General features: G+C 64.2%; 4 protein-coding genes across 4 annotated transcripts; 2 read left to right on the plus strand and 2 right to left on the minus strand.

The window, feature by feature from the left end:
- Positions 1-545: 545 nt before the first annotated feature.
- Positions 546-5,337, minus strand: EMIHUDRAFT_459348 (hypothetical protein). The gene is made up of 10 exons (XM_005767587.1): positions 4,518-5,337; positions 4,301-4,432; positions 3,936-4,022; positions 3,228-3,326; positions 3,053-3,145; positions 2,342-2,539; positions 2,200-2,259; positions 1,724-1,867; positions 1,251-1,386; positions 546-980 (listed from the first exon to the last, which is right to left on the minus strand). The coding sequence occupies exons 1-10, from the start codon at positions 5,322-5,324 to the stop codon at positions 742-744; spliced, it is 1,995 nt and encodes a 664-aa protein (XP_005767644.1). The 5' UTR covers positions 5,325-5,337; the 3' UTR covers positions 546-741.
- Positions 5,338-7,240: 1,903 nt separating this feature from the next.
- On the minus strand, positions 7,241-8,056 carry EMIHUDRAFT_245932 (hypothetical protein; the record flags this gene model as incomplete). The annotated part of the gene is made up of 1 exon (XM_005767588.1): positions 7,241-8,056. The coding sequence occupies one exon, from the start codon at positions 8,054-8,056 to the stop codon at positions 7,241-7,243; it is 816 nt and encodes a 271-aa protein (XP_005767645.1).
- Positions 8,057-11,659: 3,603 nt separating this feature from the next.
- EMIHUDRAFT_245936 (hypothetical protein) lies at positions 11,660-12,046 on the plus strand (the record flags this gene model as incomplete). Its single annotated transcript, XM_005767589.1, has 1 exon — positions 11,660-12,046. One exon carries the CDS (start codon positions 11,660-11,662, stop codon positions 12,044-12,046), a length of 387 nt encoding a protein of 128 aa, XP_005767646.1.
- A 479-nt stretch (positions 12,047-12,525) lies between these two features.
- Positions 12,526-16,227, plus strand: EMIHUDRAFT_431018 (hypothetical protein; the record flags this gene model as incomplete). The annotated part of the gene is made up of 10 exons (XM_005767590.1): positions 12,526-12,688; positions 12,870-12,945; positions 13,076-13,239; positions 13,772-13,828; positions 14,425-14,523; positions 14,793-14,822; positions 14,899-14,970; positions 15,215-15,316; positions 15,453-15,614; positions 15,937-16,227. The coding sequence occupies exons 1-10, from the start codon at positions 12,533-12,535 to the stop codon at positions 16,225-16,227; spliced, it is 1,209 nt and encodes a 402-aa protein (XP_005767647.1). The 5' UTR covers positions 12,526-12,532.
- Positions 16,228-16,943: the final 716 nt, after the last annotated feature.

Below are 16,943 nucleotides of genomic sequence, written 5' to 3' on the forward strand. Positions count from 1 at the left end.
ACCTGAGGCTGCGGAGGTGACGCCTGAGGTACCGGCCCGTGCACAGCGACCCAGCCGGCGACCGCCACGGGCTCAGGCGAGACTTGTCGACGCGTTCCGGCTCAGCTTCACCGTGGTCATTGGGCGTCTGTCGACGTCAGGACCACCCATACAGCTCGAGGGTTTGAGGTCGCAAGAGCCAAGATGGTGGCGTTTGGACATCCCAACCATCACACAAGACAGCCTGTAGGTGATGGCGGGACGGCGCAGTGTTTGTGGCACTCGGCAGTAGGCACCCGCGGCACGGCCCCGCTGTCGGCTCTCGCGGGCTGCGGAACCGGCCCCAGAAGGGGACGGTCCGGGCGAGTGTGGCAGCTCCTGCGCTAGCATGGGCACCCTGTATCATAGCACTACTGATCCTGGTCATAAGAGCTGCCAGGAATAGCGTCAGGAGCCGGTAGGAGTCAAAACCCCTCATATTTGAGACATCGTGTCCCATATACTCGCAAAACATGCCGTGTATACGGCTTTATACACGGCACACGAGCAGGAAGCCGACGGAGGAATGGGATTTTCGTTGCACGTTTATACACCAAGTAGAGACGAGAGCTCATCAGGGCATCGGTACGCATTCCACATAGACAGAAAGTGGGCGGGAGGCACCTGATCGCGCTGCGCCACCCACCCTCCACGGACAGTGAGAGTGTGCTGCTGTGCTGAATGCAGCGGCGACCGGGCGAGGCTAGCTCGGGGCGCCGCGCCTCAGCGGTTGGTATCCTGCCACACCCACGACACGGCCTGCGCAACGGGCCGCACCACGCCGGCGACGTCCGCGAGGCAAGCGAGGGGCAACGGCTGGTCGCGCCGCGGCCGGACAGTCAAGGCGTGCTCCTGCGCGATGGCGGGGCAACACGGCGCGAGCGGCAAGCTGAGCGGGTCGCCCTTTGGGTGGAAGTTCGCCCATCCGCCGCGCAGGTGCGGATGCTTCCGCTGCATGGCCGCTGTCGGCACCTCCAGCTGGTTCAGTCCCGGCACACTCCCCCCCGCCGCCGCGAGTAGAGGCAGTGGGGAGCCCAAAGTGCACAAGTAGGAGAGCGTCTCCCCGCGCTCGAGCGGCGTCGTGCCCGCCGCCGCGCTACCCGCCGCGCCCGCGCCCGCGCCCGCGCCCGCCGCCGCCGCCCCTTGCCCCCCCGCCTCCGCCCCCACCCCCGCCATCGCCTCCGCCTCCGTCTGCGCGCAGGCAGCGCCGCCGGCGCCGCTCGAGATGCGACTCAATGCCATGTCCGTCCTCGCCGCCGCCTCCTCCTCCTCCGCCGCCGCCTGGGCGCGCGCAAAGTAGTCGAGAACAAAGACCGAAGCGAAGCCTTGCGCCACGACACAGAGCGGCAACTCGCCGCCCGAGCCGTCCTCGCCGGCGAACGCGCGCAGCGCGTCCCGCACAGCGCCGCTCAGCCGCCGATGATAGCTGCCGCCGCCGGTTCCGCCGCCGCCATCCCCGCAACCCTCCTCGCCGCCACCGCCCTCTCCACAGCCGCTCCCTCCGCCGCCGCCGCCTCCGCCTCCGCCGCCGCCTCCGCCTCCGCCTCCGCCTCCGCCTCCGTCGCCTCCGCCTCCGCCGCCGCCTCCTCCACCGTCGCCTCCCGCCTCGGCAGCAAAGCGGGTGAGGTCGAACATTGCCTCGCGAGCCTACGAGAAGTGAATCAACCCGCGGGTGAGCATGGGAGGAGGCGAAAGCCGAGCACACAGTCTCGCGCGCCGCGAGATTGTCGAGCCCGTACGCCGCAAAGGGCGCCAGCTGCTCCGCGCCCTCCGACGGCCACGCACAGACATGCACGCGCAAGGCGGCGGCGACGTTGACGCGGCTCCAGAGCAGCTGGCGGGAGAACTCCTGCGTGAGTCGCGCGGCGAAGTCGGCCGCCTAGGGTTAGGGTTAGGGTTTAGGGTTTAGGGTTAGGGTTTAGGGGTTAGGGTTAGGGTTTAGGGTTCGGGTTAGGGTTAGGGTCAGGGTTCGGGTTCGGGTTCGGGTTCGGGTTCGGGTTCGGGTTAGGGTTAGGGTTTAGGGTTAGGGTTCGGGTTCGGGTCCGGGTCAGGGTTAGGGTTGGGGTTGGGGTTAGGGTTAGGGTTATTAGGGTTCGGGTGAGGGTGAGGGTGAGGGTCCGGGTTAGCCTCTGCAGGCTCGCGCTGCGCCACGCCCGACGCGAGGACGAGGAGGAGGGCAACCTGCTGCTGCGCCTGCACCGGCCTCGCCGCGATCATCGAGGCGTTGTAGACGGTTCGCACCTGCGGCGGCACGAGGCTGCATCAATATGCGCAATGGCAGTGGTGGTATGGGCTGTCAGCATGGTCAACAGCGCGCACACACCTGCGGCGGCACGAGGCTGCCGCCATATCCGCCGCTCGGCATCACCCCCGTCGACAGGAGCGGCGTCGTGTGCTTGGCGAGGAGGCGGCCCTTCGTGGAGCGCATGATCTTCGCGTCGATCTGCTCGTTAAAGAAGACAATCTCGAGCTCGGGCTCCGCGGACGGCGCCAGCCGCGCCTCCAGCCACTGCGTAAACGTCTGCGAGCGGGAGATGTGGGGGAGATGTGGAAGAGATGTGGAGGAGATGTGGGGGAGATGTGGGGGAGATGTGGGGGAGATGTGGGGGAGATGTGGGGGAGATATCGGTGACGACCTGCGAGCGGCAGAACATCTCGAGCCACTCGCGCGAATCGCTGCCGAACCGTGCGATCCTACGATTAATTAGTAATTAGTAGGTAATTAGGTAATTAGTAGGTAATTAGTAGGTAATTAGTAGGTAATTAGTTAATGATGAGTTAATTGGTAGCTAATTAGCTGCCGAACTGTGCGATCCTACGGTGGTGAGCACTCAAGCTCATGATATGCTGGCGGGAAGACGGTGTTGTGCAGTGTGCTCGTCGCTGAATAGAGCTGAGTACGCGTCCCCTCGAGCGCTAGTTGGGATAGAAGAACCCGTCTTCCGCTTCTAGGGTCCCCGGCCCGTCCGTGCTGCCAGATACGGGGAGATACATGGGGAGATATATGGGGAGATACAGGGGGAGATACGGGGACAGAGTCCGCTTCTAAGGCCCGCCAGCGGCGCTCGTCGAAGAAGTCGACGGCCGCGGGCTGCTTGATGGTGGAGGACGGCACGATGAGGAGCTCCTGGTGGCGAGATGAGGGGGAGAGATGGGGAGAGATGGGGAGAGATGGCGAGGGCACGGGTAGCAGGCTCCTGGTAGCGGACCATCATCGAGACAAAGAAGCGGAGGAAGCCGGCCTTGATGCGGCTGACCGCGGCGGCAACCTCACCCTCGCTCATCTCCGCCAGCGATCCGGCCGGAGTCTCGAGTGCCATGTCCGGAGGCGGCGCCATGGAGAAAGCGGTGGCCATGCGTCGCCCACGGCCACTGCCGCCGCCTCCCCCTCCCCCCCCTCCTCCCCCGCCGCCCCCGCCGCCGCTGCTGCCCCGCACGCTCCCTCCGTCGCCGCCCTCGGCGCCGCCCTCCGTGTCCTGCGACTGGCGGCCGCTCGCGCGGCAAAAGGGCGCGAGGGCCTTGTACAGCTTGTGGTACTGCTTCTGCGGCAGCCGGATGGCGCGTGCAACGTCAGGGTCGCAGACTATCGAGCTGGCGTCGAGGTCGACCTGCACGACACCCGTCGTTCACAGTAACTAATGACTAATAGCTAATCATCGGTAGTTCAGAGCTGGCGTCGAGGTCGACCTGCACGACACCCGTCGTTCACAGTAACTAATGACTAATAGCTAATCATCGGTAGTTCAGAGCTGGCGTCGAGGTCGACCTGCACGACACCCTCCGTTCACAATAACTAATGACTAATAGCTAATCATCGGTAGTTCAGAGCTGGCGTCGAGGTCGACCTGCACGCCGTCGTCATTGATAATGAATACTTGATAACTGAGGACTAATCATCAATAGTTAGAGAGGTCGACCTGCACGACGTCGTCCGGCACCAGCCCCCCCTGCTCCGCCATGCCCAGCACCTCTTCGTCGATTCCGATCAGAAAGGGCACCGGCGCCTGCAGTGAGCCAGTCAGTGCTACACACGTCCTAGCAATGGACGACGGTCCCACACGCACACACACACGCTGCTGATGAGTACAGTGAGTCAGTCAGTGTTACACACGTCCCTAGCACGGACGACGGGGCACACGCACTCGCGGAACACAGGGGGCATTGCACACGAGGCTGTTGTGTGCGTTCTCAGGGAGAGGCATGACCAGAGAAGGGCACCGGCGCCTGCAGAAGAAGAGAGAGTACGCTTCGCCTTCAGCCTCCCGAGAGTTGAGGCAGGCACCGGCGCCGGCGCCTGCAGAATGTCGAGCAGCGACGCGGGGAGGATCGGGATGTAGACGTGCTGCCACGAGAACGGGAAGAGGAGAGCGCAGAGCGACTCCGCCGCCATCGTCAGCACGTGCGTCTGCCGGGCCTGTTCACACGCCTCGCTGTGAAGAGACGCCGTTCACAGCCTCGAGCAGCGAGAGCGTCTCCGCGCGGTCGGCCTGGAGCAGCACCTTTTGCTCCGCCAGCAGCAGCGCCCACAGAACGATCACCGAGGAGACGTCGAGGCACTCGAACAGCAGCAGAAAGTCGCGACCGGCCATCGTGTGAGGCAGCTCGTTCGCCGGAGGGATGACGACGTGGATGGAGACGTTCCCCAGCGGGACGTCGACTCGCCCGCCGTAGTCTGGCAGCGGCGTGGTGAGCAGCGGGCGCAGCGACGCCTCCGTCAGCATGTACTCTGTCGACGCGGGGTCGCCGCCAGAGAGCCGCATTCGAAAGAGCTGCCGGCAGCAGCTGTTGAGCGCCTCAAAGATTGGAGCAGACGAGAGCAAGCAGATGGCCTCTGGCGCGTGCAGCTCTCCGGCCAGCGCCCTCTCCGCGGCCCGCTCGACGCCGTCGCACTCGGGCATCACCTCGTCAACGCACGCCTGCACCACCCCGTCGGGCAGCGGCTCGTACCACACGATGCACGCGCCGTACATCCGCGACTTATCCGACGCGGTCAGCACAAAGGACGTGACTTTCGGGATGGCGTTGGCGGCGGCGACGGAGGCGTTCACGAGGCGCACGCCGTGCGGGAAGCAGAACATGGCCACCTCGGGCGCGAAGCGGACGCCAGGCCGCTCCTCCAAAGGCAGGCGCCGCAGCACCGACGGCTCGAACCGGGCCTGCAGCAGGAAGGAGCCCTCCGTGCGCTCCTCCGGCCGGCTCGTGCGCGAGAGCGCGAGGCGCTCGCGCACGCCGACCTCGCAGTAGTAGTAGGCGATCGGACTCGCGTCCGATGCGCAGGCCATCAGGGCTGATGCTTTCGGCGGCATCTGGGCGGACCTGTCCAGCAGACGCCGCTCGCGCGGCCGGCAGAAAGAATTTTACTGAAGTTTTAAAGAAAACAACACTCAAATCAATGTTGCAGCGAGAGTCGGCGAGAGACTGCGAAGAGAGATAGGAAGAGGCGGACGCCCAAGGGTGGGCGACGGCTAGCGCACCACACCCCCCTCCTTAAAATCCCTGTGTGGTGGCGGCGTGCCGTCCTCCCATTCCTCCCTTGGGTTGTCCCTTTTCTGTCTTTCTTTCTTTGCAGAAAAGAATTTTACAAAACTCCCTCGCACGACACTGGGCACGGGACTGGCGCGCACTGGCACTAACGCAGGTACACCACGGGAGCCGCCTAAGCGACTCCTGCGAGTGGCTGTGCAGGAACGTTCACAGCCATACTGCTGTCACATGTTCCGGAACGGCCTGCGCAGCCTCTGACGAAAGTTGTGGCTACTCCGTGCTCACCGTGTCGAAGCGACGTGGAGGATCTTAAACTAAACCGGCCCCGCCGAGCGATTGGCCAAAAGTGCGTTTGCGCATTCGCACTCTGGCCGTTGCCCTTGGAGAGGCGGCGCCCTTCGGCGCGGTGAGGTACTTGATCTCGCTCTGGCGGCACGAAAGAAGCGCTGCGTGCCAGCGCGCGATCACGTGAAAGTAAGCGCTGCCCGCGACCCTGAGAACGTTCCAAACGATGGGCAGGAGGTGATGGCGGCGGCGGCGGCGGCGGCGGGGACGGAGGCGGAGGTGCAAGCGTCGGCGGTGGTGGCGATAGCGACAGCAGCAGTGGCAGAAAGAACATCTACACACGGCGCAAGGCTCTGAACGGAGGACCGCAAGGGGCTTCACGTTGTCGATTGGAGTGCCGTGTCTTTTCCGAGTCGCGTCAGAGTTTTCTTTTTTCCAGTCTGCTGTGAAATTCTTTTTTGCTCCCATTACCCATTTAGACCAAATGACTCGCTCTGGCACTAACTAACACAGGGACACCCTTTAGTACCTACCTCGCCTGGGCACGGGATTCTACCCGCGTGGCGCTGTTTTCACATGCTCTCGACCAGCTCGGCGACCACGCGCGGCAGCAGCGGCGCCATGGTCGCCGTCTGGCCCACCAGCACCGCGAGCAGGGTGCGGAAGGTGGTCACGTCGCGGAAGAAGACGAGCGCCTGCTCGAGATGCGCCGAGATGCGCCGAGATTGTCCGAGATGCGCCGAGATTGTCCGAGATGCGCCGAGATAGTCCGAGAAGGCTCAACCGCAAAGTTGCCGTACACCTTTGCGGTGAGCCGTACACGCTGCCGCGCGAGGAGGCGACAATCTCGGCGCAACTTTGCGTTAGCGATTCGCCGCGGCTCCGGCGGTGTGCGACTTTTGTGCGTTTTCGAAGGCTGTGGGCGGGATAGGGCTGGCTAGACCGGCCCTGGTGTGCCCTAGTGTGTTCCCTTACACCCCTGGCGCGGGAGCAGTAGCGCGGTGCGCGTCCCGAGGGCGCAGGGGCTCAAAAAACAATTGATTATGTTTTCAGCCACTTAGAGCACACAGTGCGATGTTGGTCTTCTCCACAAACGTCTCCCGCGCGGCGGTGTGCTTCGCCTGGTGCTCTGCAAGGACGTCGTCTGTGACGAACGTGTACTTCCGCTTCCCCTTGCGCCTTGGTTCGGGCTCGACCCATGCCGGATATCTCCGACGGGCGGGCGGAGACGGAGGAGCCTTGGAGGGCGATATAGGCGCCGTGCGGCTCACGCAGAGGAACCTTTTTTAGGACCCAGCCCAAACACCGTCTCCCATCGTGTAACGTGTGGTGGTCCGGTGCGCGGTGGTCGATCGACGTGTGGCGCGGGTAAGTGCGGTGGTCTTGCTTGAGCTTGGAGTGGCCGGCGCCGGCGTACTTGGGACGTGAAGACGGCCAGCCAGCAGCCTCTGCGTCATACGTCTCGATTATACGAGCGGCTCGTGGACAGGTGCAGGTCACGCCGCATCTCTCCCCTCGCACCGTACACCCAGCAGCCGGAGCTGCGACACTCCGCCCCTGGTGAAGAGGCAGCGAACCCACCCGATTCTCGCTCGAGTAGCGTCTCGAGTGTGCCCTTGCCGCTGTGCGCGGTGCGAGCGAGCACGCGCAAGTAGTGCCCCCACGTGGCCCAGTGCGGCCGATCGGACCAGAAAAAGGTGCGGTGGAGGAGCGAGCTGCATCTGTGCCGCGTGCACGGGTAGTCGAACACGTGCATACGCTGTACGCTGTTGCCGGGCACAGCTCGTGTCATGAACGTGTCGTTACTCCCGCGCGGCACGACGCAGTCGTCGTACCAGTTCAGCCGCACATGCTCGACGCGCTGCTGCTGAGCTTGCACGGCGGCGGACGCACACGGCGGCTGGGGAGCATGTGGCCTTGCCCACACAAGCAATGCGCGGTGCACGATGCTAACGCTGATCGGCGCCATCACCCCTGAGTCCTCCTCGAGCACGAAGAGCAGCGGCGTCGCCCGCCGAGCATGCGCCTGGTGGTTGAGGAAGAAAGCCAGCAGACCGCGCTTGTGCAGCCACGACTCGCTATGAACGACGCTCCCGCCAAAGGTGGCAGGGACGTGTATGTCGGCCCATGATCGCTTGGCGCGGTACGCAGCAGCGACGGCCTCGGCTGTACCATTCTTGACTCCATCAAAAAGCACGTGCAGTGTTGCTTGCGGAGAGTTACGAGGGTAGAGCACACGACGCGTTGACGTCAGCGCCTCCTGGAGCATCTCAGTGTTCGGGTCGGTCGGCCGCGGGCTTGCAGTCAATATTATCGTAACTATCACGCTGCTGACGTTGTGCCCAGTGCTAGCGACGCTGCCTTCGACGAGGTGATGTAGCTTAATTCCTTGCATTTCCTAGGTATCTGCATAGAGCTCTATACCTCGACGGCGTTTTAAGTGTGTGTGTGTGTGTCCAAGTTTTTTTCTTGAGCTTAGCCTTCGATGAAACAAACGCAAGGCGGACATGGCATATCGCTCTCGGGCCCACAGACATCCCGCACACCCGCCGCCCCCGCGCGCGCCCCACCTCGGCCGGGAGAAAGGGGAGTGACAGGAGCAGGCGCACATCGCTTCCAGGGAGGGGGGCGCACTTCTGCTCACGCCCCACCCCCCCCCTAGCATGTGGTGAAGCCTCTGGGGGGGTCGGGACCCCCCCCCAGCATGTGGTGAAGCCTCTGGGGGGGTCGGACCCCCCCCCCCAGCATGTGGTGGGCACCCCCCAGCAGTTCGTGGGCTAGGAATTGTCGCCAAAGAGCCAATTTTTGCCCCCAAAGTTGTAAAATCGTGGCTGAAAGTCCAATATCTTGGAGAATCTGACCAGTCTCAAGGCTCATGTAGCTCCAAGGATGATTTTATCCTCGAAAATGCTGCGAAATGAGGCGTAATGCGTAAAATCAAGGGCCCGGAGGGTCTGACCACGAGTCTCTGGGGGGGTCCTCGGCCACGACCCCCCCCCCCCCCCAGCATGTGGTGAAGGTGCTGGGGGGGGCGGGACCCACCACCAGCATGTGGTGAAGCCTCTGTGGGGGGGGTCGGACCCCGCCCCTAGCATGTGGTGTGAGCAGAAGTGCGCCCCCCTCCCTGGAAGCGATGTGCGCCTGCTCCAGTTTGGGACGGCAACAGCCCGAGTATGTTGAGTCCTGGCTCAACAACGTTTTTTCTTTCTGGGAGCCGCTTCCACTCAAAACGAATTGGATCGATGCTGACCTCCGAAAACTGGCCATTTTGACACGTTTCACATTTTTGGTGTCAAAACCGTTCCAGCACCCAACGAGGGCAAGCCCTTCGACTATTTCGCCCCTCAAATGTGTTTTCTATGTCTATTGCCAACCTCCTAGTGCGTTGATTCGGTGCAACCCCTGCCTAGACGAGTACAGCTAAAGAGTACCCGGGGCTCCCCATGCGGGAGACTGGGGGCCCGTGAACATCTTCAGCTTGTGAGCCAGGAAAAGGGTTGGATTCGGTGGCTGGGTTGCCAAACCAAAATCACCATTTCACTGCCTACCGTCGCCACCCCCTCGCCGCCGTCTCGCCTACGTTGCCGCCGTCGCCATCATGGGCCCCGCTGCCGAGACGGTCGCGGAGGCAGCGGCGCCCGCGCTGCTCGCGGAGGCAGCGGCGCCAGCGCCAGCGTTGCTCGGGCGGAAGACGGCCGCGTACGCTGATGGCGGCCGCGCAACAGGCTGAGGAGCGGCAGCGGCTGAGCCCGCGTCGTAGAAGGCGTTCAGAGCGCGCGCCACGTCGCCCTTCGCCTGTCTTAGGAGCGGCAGGAGGATGGAGCGGTCTACGGCGCCGACGATCGCGGTCAACGTGGCGAGGCCCACTTCGAGGTCCATCGCTTGCATCGCGGCCTTCCGCGGCGGCCTGACTGACTGACTCAGTCAGTCGGCCACTCGTCAGCGCGGCGGCGGCCGCGGCCGCGGTCCGCACCCGGCTTCCCGCGGGACCCCGAATTCTCAAAAATTCCTACTCGTAAAGCTAAGCTAGAGCTCGCGCCGCCGCCTCCCACAGCGGCGCGAAGAAGAATGGCGTGAAGCACCGCGCGTGCGTGCAGTCGCCCGCCGACGTGTGCAGCAGCCGCCCCCACGCCTGGCTCGCGTTGTGAAAGGGCAGCAGCCGCACGCCCGGGCGCGTTTCCACCCCCTCGGCCATGATCTCGTCGCGCCAGTCGACGCGCGGCGTCGGCGTGTCGACGCACTCGGCCTGCGGACGTCGCCACTCGCCCGTCAGGTAGTACATCGCCGTCGAGTAATTCGCCGCCCCGTGCTCGCGCCTCTTGCGGTGCTCGAACTCCCCGTCGCCGCCGGGTGTGTCGAAGTGCTGAGCGACCGTCTCCCACGCGAAGGTCGTCGGCCGGCGAAGGTCATCCACGGCCTTCGCGTGTGGGCCGGATCGTCGGCCGGAAGCGACGCGCTCGAAGACGTCGAGGGCCTCGGCGACGGAGGATCGGTAGTGGCTCGGCGAATCGACGCCCGCGTGCAGCCCTTCATTGCAGAGGGTCAGCGTGCAGCGCGGCAGCCTCTGCCTCAGCTCCTCGTAGAGAGTGGGCACGCCTGGCGGCGCGGCGAGCGCGCCGCCTGGCCCCACCTTGGACGACGCCCATCGCCACAGGAGCATCATGTGGATCTCGACGTCGCCGCCGCCGTCGTCGCGAGGCAAGCGCAGGTAACGCTCATGCGTTTCGCCGAGGATATTGCGGAAGGGATGGCCGGTGTGCTGCCGCCACTGAGGCCAATTTTCCGGCGCCGAGTAATACTCGGTGACATTTGCGAGGCGTGGGTGGGTGCTCAGGTAGCGCAGCGCGCTGAATGAGTCGCGCAGCGGGCGATGCTCCTCGGCGCCGCCTGCCTGCAAACTGCACGCGGCGGCGTCGTACACCTGCAAACTGAGCGAGTCGCCGACGAAAACGAGCGCGCAGCGCTGCGCATGCGGATCGGTCGCGAGGCGCGCGCCGCGCACCAGATCAGCGACGCTCGCGCAGCCTCTCCGTCCGCAGCCGTGCGTGGCTGATCGCTCCAGCGCGGCAAGGTGATGCAGACTGTTTGCAGTCGTGCCGCCGTATCCGGTGATGTTGGCGCCCAACCCGCACGTGCAGCTGGAGCTGCATCCCTGCCAGAGGGTCGACGTCGAGCGACACGCCGGGTACGTGAGATTCGCGTCGGCGCGTCGCGAGACTGGAGACATCCTCCACGGTCCGACCGGGTCGTCGGCGGCCCTAGTGCCACCAGCAAAGGTGCGTTTGAACGGCTGTACGTCGACGACGCGAGGAACGAGCAGCTGCTGCGGCTGCGCGAGACTTGTGTACCGTTTTTGTTATACCAAAAGGAGGGCTACACGACGCCCTCTACGCTGGGGTGCCGGCGCCCTACTGGGCGCCCCCCGCTCCCTTCCCCTCAGAGCCCCCCATCCCACTAGCATTCCCCCGCGGTCCCTCGCGGTCGCGCGACGCCGCACCAATGGCGCGCTGTGCCTCGTCCGCGAGCGCCACCCAGAGCTGCACCGACAGTCGCTGCAGCGCAAACGGCATCCATTCGCGCGCCGACCACGACGTCTGGTCGTACTGCCACCACGTGAGCTTCCGGCCCGCCACCTCAGCCACCCGCATCAGCAGCTCCTCCACCCCCGCGCTCATTGCGCCGAACTCCTCGAAGAGCAACGCTTCCACATGGCACTTCCCCTCTGCGTCCGTGTACTAGTCGCATCCCCCCAAAAGTTTGGCCGCCGAATCGGATGATAGGCTAGGGGAATCTTCAGTGTATGTAGCTCTTACGAACTTCCCATTTTAAACAACTTTTCAGCGTACGTGGCTCTTTTCCTTGGGGCGTGTGAATGCGTGCGATTTTTTTCTTTCGCGCTGGCCTTCGCCGTGCCAATTCTGACTTCAGCCCGTTTTGCGGCGCTTGCGCTTGCGCCCATTGCGCGGGCATGGCGAAGCGCACTCAGGCTGAGGCCTTCGGCTCCGCGCGAATGCCGGCGCCGGTGCCGCGGCCGCAGGAGCTGCCTCGGCCGAGTCCATCGAGCGCAATTGGCACCGAGGCTTTCCGCATACAATGGGGCCCTCCGCCTCACGACCAGACGCTGCCGAGCGCCGACGCGCCGCCGAGCGCCGACGCGCCGCCCAGCGCGCTACTGCGCCCTCCGAGGAATGCCTCGCCGCTCTGCTCGAGGAGCCTGATCCCCCGTTCCGTTGCCGTGAGGCACGCCATGGTGGACTGAGCGCCGGTGTTGCGGGTCCGTGTGTATATTCGCGTGCTGTGTGTGTTATTTTATGCTCAACTAAGAGGAGCGAACGGGACGCCGCCGCCGCAGCCGCGCGTTCGTCTTGATCGGCTGGTCGGCGGTCGCCTACGGCGCTTTAGCCGCTCGGCGTGGGCCGTGGCATCTCGGCCTGGCCGTGCCCTGGCCCGTGCCGCGGTTCCTGCACCCTGGCGACGGGGTGGGATCCCGGGCAGTGGGCCCCGGGAGCGAACTTCGTGCGTGTCGGCCCTTGGAACCGTGCTGTACAACGCACAGGGCCGAACACTAATTCTCACGCACACCACAGGCACACCAAGTCCACAGCCAAGGTGCGAGAGCTGGAAGAAGACCACCGTTCCATAACTTCTTTCCTCCTCATTATTTGCAGCGATTTTTCTTTTCCTCACCGGCTTGCGCGGAAAATTCTTTTCTTCGAGCAAGCCGCCGCCGCCGCTCAGCCAAATCATGTCGCTCAAGCAGACCCTGGCGTGCTTCCCGCTGACGCAGCGCGGCGCAGGGACGCCGCTCAAGACGGATGCCAAGCGCAACCTCCTCATCTACGCCCGCGAGCGCACCGTCGTCATCCGCGACATCGTTCCGACCGGCGGCCAGCCCATCCAGGCGCGGGCCGAATCCGAGACGCACGCGCGCCTCGCGGCCGCCGGTCCTCCGGCCACGAGAGAAGATACTACGCTGCTGCTCACGTCGCGATTCTGGCGGTCGGCCTGGCTCTGCTCTTCACCAGAGGCCTTCTCGCCGCCACTGCGCCTGCTGACTCGGCATCGCCCTGCCGCGTTCCCAGGTGCAGCTGTACACGCAGCACACGTGTACGGTGACGGCGGTGGCGATGGCGCCAAACGGCTGCTGGATGGCCACCGGTAACAGATTTAAATGCCGACACGCCACAGTTCCGACGGTGCAAGGGTAGGCTGCATCCAGTGTCGGCTGCATCAAACGCTTCACGCCCGTCAGCTGTATCAGCCCTCCCACGGTGCCCTCACACTGCAGGCGACGAGCGCGGGGTGGTTCGCATCTGGGCCTGCGACCACCCGGATCAAAGGATGAAGAAAGAGGAGCCGTACTACATGCTCGGCGGGAAGGTGCTCGACCTGGCGTGGAACGGCGAAAGCAACCGGCTGGCCGTGGTTGGCGAGGGGCAGCCCCCGGCCAAGGCCAGACACTTCCCAGACACTTCCCAGACACTTCCTAGACACTTCCTAGACACTTCCTAGACACTTCCTAGACATATCAGGGGCAGCCTCCGGCCAAGGCCACCGCGGTGTAGTTCTGGCGGGGGCACGCTGCCGCAGCACGCCGGGGCGACAGGACTCTGGCACACTCCACATCGGTGGCACAGACGACGGCAGACGGCTGAGTAGAGACCGACGCCGGATGGCTGTGGCGGACAGCGGCGGCCCGGCGGAGGGAGCAGCGCCTCGTCACAGACAAACACAACCCGGGACCCACGACGCACAAGCACAGACAGTCGAGAAGGGAGAGACAGCAGCGGCAGTCAGAAGTCAACGCTGGGTCCGAGGAAGGCGAATGCGAGGACGGCCTCTAGTGCGAGCTCTCTAGCTATTGAGCTCGTACGCACGCAGGCGCCTCTTCACAGAGGTACCTGTGGGCATCATGTGGGACCCCCATATCTCCCCATATCTCCCCATATCTCCCCATATCTCCCCATATCTCCCCATATCTCAGGTCATCATGTGGGACAGTGGCAACTCTGTCGGCGACATGAGCGGGCACACGAAGAAGGTTCGAGGGCGGTGATCTCCCCATATCTCCCCAAATCTCCCCAAATCTCCCCATAGGCACACGAAGAAGGTTCGAGGGCGGTGATCTCCCCATATCTCCCCGAATCTCCCCAAATCTCCCCAGAGGCACACGAAGAAGGCTCGAGGGCGGTGATCTCCCCATATCTCCCCGAATCTCCCCAAATCTCCCCAGAGGCACACGAAGAAGGCTCGAGGGCGGTGATCTCCCCATATCTCCCCGAATCTCCCCAAATCTCCCCAGAGGCACACGAAGAAGGTTCGAGGGCGGTGATCTCCCCATATCTCGCACACGAAGAAGGCTCGAGGGCGGTGATCTCCCCAAATCTCCCCAAATCTCCCCAAATCTCCCCAGAGGCACACGAAGAAGGCTCGAGGGCGGTGATCTCCCCAAATCTCCCCAAATCTCCCCAAATCTCCCCAGAGGCACACGAAGAAGGCTCGAGGGCGGTGATCTCCCCATATCTCCCCAAATCTCCCCCAATCTCCCCAGAGGCACACGAAGACGGCTCGAGGGGGGTGGCCCTTTGGGCAGCCGTCTCCAGTTTGCCACACGCGACCCGGGGGCCCTTGCATCAGGTGAACGCGGGGGCCTTCCGCCAGTGGAGGCCCTTTCGGATTGCGACCGCCGGAGAGGACAAGAGGGCGCGTCTCCGCAGAGAGAGAGCCACCAGTCGTGTTAGTGTGGGCGCTTTCAAGAGGCCTATGCCCCTGTGAGGGTGGGGGGGGGGGGGGGGTGTAGTCACATGAGCTCTCTCTCTCACACACACACACACACCACGCATACACACACACACACACACACACACACACACACACACACACACACACACACACACACACACACACACACACACACACACACACACACACGCACAACACACGACACTCGGCCGCTCCTCGAGGGTTCACGTTGGGGCATTGTTCGCCAACGGCTGGTGGACCAGGTGCGCTTCTACGAGGGCCCGCCCTTCAAGGCGTCCGAAAAAAGAAATCGAAGCGCCGCGAGCTGTGTCCGCCGCTCTTCACGGGCCCCACCCAGCCTGTGAACAGGCGTCCAAGGAGAGGCCGATGCTGGCGAGCAAGGAGGGCGACCTCACCACGCACTCCAACTTTGCGAACACGGCGCGCTACTCGCAAGACGACTCTCTCCCCATCTCTCCCCATATCTCCCTATATCTCCCTATATCTCCCCATATCTGCCCACATCTGCGCATATCTCCCCATATCTCCCCATATCTCCCTATATCTCCCCATATCTCCCCATATCTCCCCACATCTCCCCACATCTGCGCATATCTCCCCATGCCTCCCCATATCTCCCCATATCTCCCCGTATCTCCCCATATCTCCCCGCATCTCCCCATAGGTGCGGTACTCGCCGGACGACTCGAAGGTCCTCTCCGCGTCCAACGACATGACCGTCGCACTCTTCGACGGCAAGGACGGCGCGCCGCTCAAGGCGGCGAAGGTGCGCGCGGGGACCATCTACGCGGCTGTTCAGAGCTAGAGGTGTGAAGAGACGCTGTTCCCACGAAGGTGCACGCGGGGACCATCTACGCGGCTGTTCACAGCTAGAGGTGTGAAGAGACGCTGTTCCCACGAAGGTGCACGCGGGGACCATCTACGCGGCGGAGTGGTCGCCCGACGGCAAGTGCATCGCCACCGCCTCGGGCGACAAGAGCGTCAAGATCCTCGACGACGGCCTGGCCACGATGAAAGAGGTCAAGCTCTGCGCCGGCGCGAAGCCGGACGCGGGGGACATGCAGGTGTCGGTTGAGAGATGGGGAGAGATGGGGAGATATGGGGAGATGTGGGGAGATGTGGGGAGATGTGGGGAGACATGCAGGCGTCGGTTGACCGCGCGAGAGGAGCTGCCGCCGCTATGGCCGGAACCGCAGACTTGAGGCTGTCTGTTGATGTGCACCTAACCAGCTGAACGGGGGGGGGGTGCGGGGCGAGGATTGCTCACGCAGCCGAGGCGTGATGACTAGTCTAGCCACGACTGAAGCAGTGTGGTTTCAGTGCTGGCCAGCCGAATGTGCGAGCTGTGCGCGGGCGAACGGGTGACTGTCTCGCCGCCCCAAACAGGTGGGATGCGTGTGGGCGACGGCGGGGGTCGTCTCGTACTCTCTCGGCAGCGACCTCTCCATCATCGACCCGGAGAGCGGCGCCGTCACGGCGACGCAGGTGGTCGCACACCCTCCCCTACCCCCCATGGTACCCGAACCCACCCTCCCCTACCCCCCATGGTACCCGAACCCACCCTCCCCTTCCCCAGGGTACCCGAGGCCACCCTCCCCTACCCCCACGGTACCCGAACCCCGCAGGTGGGGCACAACCAGTCGGTGTCGGCGCTGCTGTGGGCCAAGGACCGGCTGATCTCGGGCTCGTTTGCGACTTGGGGCGAGGGGTCGGGCAGCAAGCTCTGGGGCGTGGCGCGCAGCTCGGACCGCCCCCTCTCCCCCCTCTCTCTGTCCTCTCTTCCCCCCTCTCTTTCCCCTCTCTCCGCCCCCCTCCTCTCTCTCCCCGCCTCCTCTCTCTCCTCGCCTCCTCTCTCTCCTCTCTCTCCTCTCTCTCCGCCCCCCTCCTCTCTCTCCCCGCCTCCTCTCTCTCCTCTCTCTCCTCTCTCTCCGCCCCCCTCCTCTCTCTCCCCGCCTCCTCTCTCTCCCCGCCTCCTCTCTCTCCTCTCTCTCCTCTCTCTCCTCTCTCTCCTCTCTCTCCTCTCTCTCCTCTCTCCTCTCTCTCCTCCTCGCCTCCACCCTGTCCTCCCCTCCTCTCCCCTCCTCCTCCCCTCCCCTCCTCCTCGCCTCTCCCTCGACCCAGACAGCTGCAGCTGCCGTCCCCGCTCCGGTCCCTTCACGGCACTCCTCACCTCTTCCTCTTGCCCCCACCAGGTGCGCACCTGGGACTTGAGCACCGGCCTGGCCTCCTCCTTTGCCGGGGAGGGCCATACGAACCGCGTGCTCTCTCCGAGCCAGTCTGCGGAAGTATCGCGGACGGCGCGCGGACCGCTCGGCCACAGGTGTTGCTGCTACACCGACGACTCTCCCGCCGAAAGCTCCCGCCGAAAAGGACCCGCGTACGCGGGTCTGAGC

This window comes from Emiliania huxleyi (assembly GCF_000372725.1).
Source record: "Emiliania huxleyi CCMP1516 unplaced genomic scaffold EMIHUscaffold_483, whole genome shotgun sequence".
Lineage (NCBI taxonomy): Eukaryota > Haptophyta > Isochrysidales > Noelaerhabdaceae > Emiliania > Emiliania huxleyi.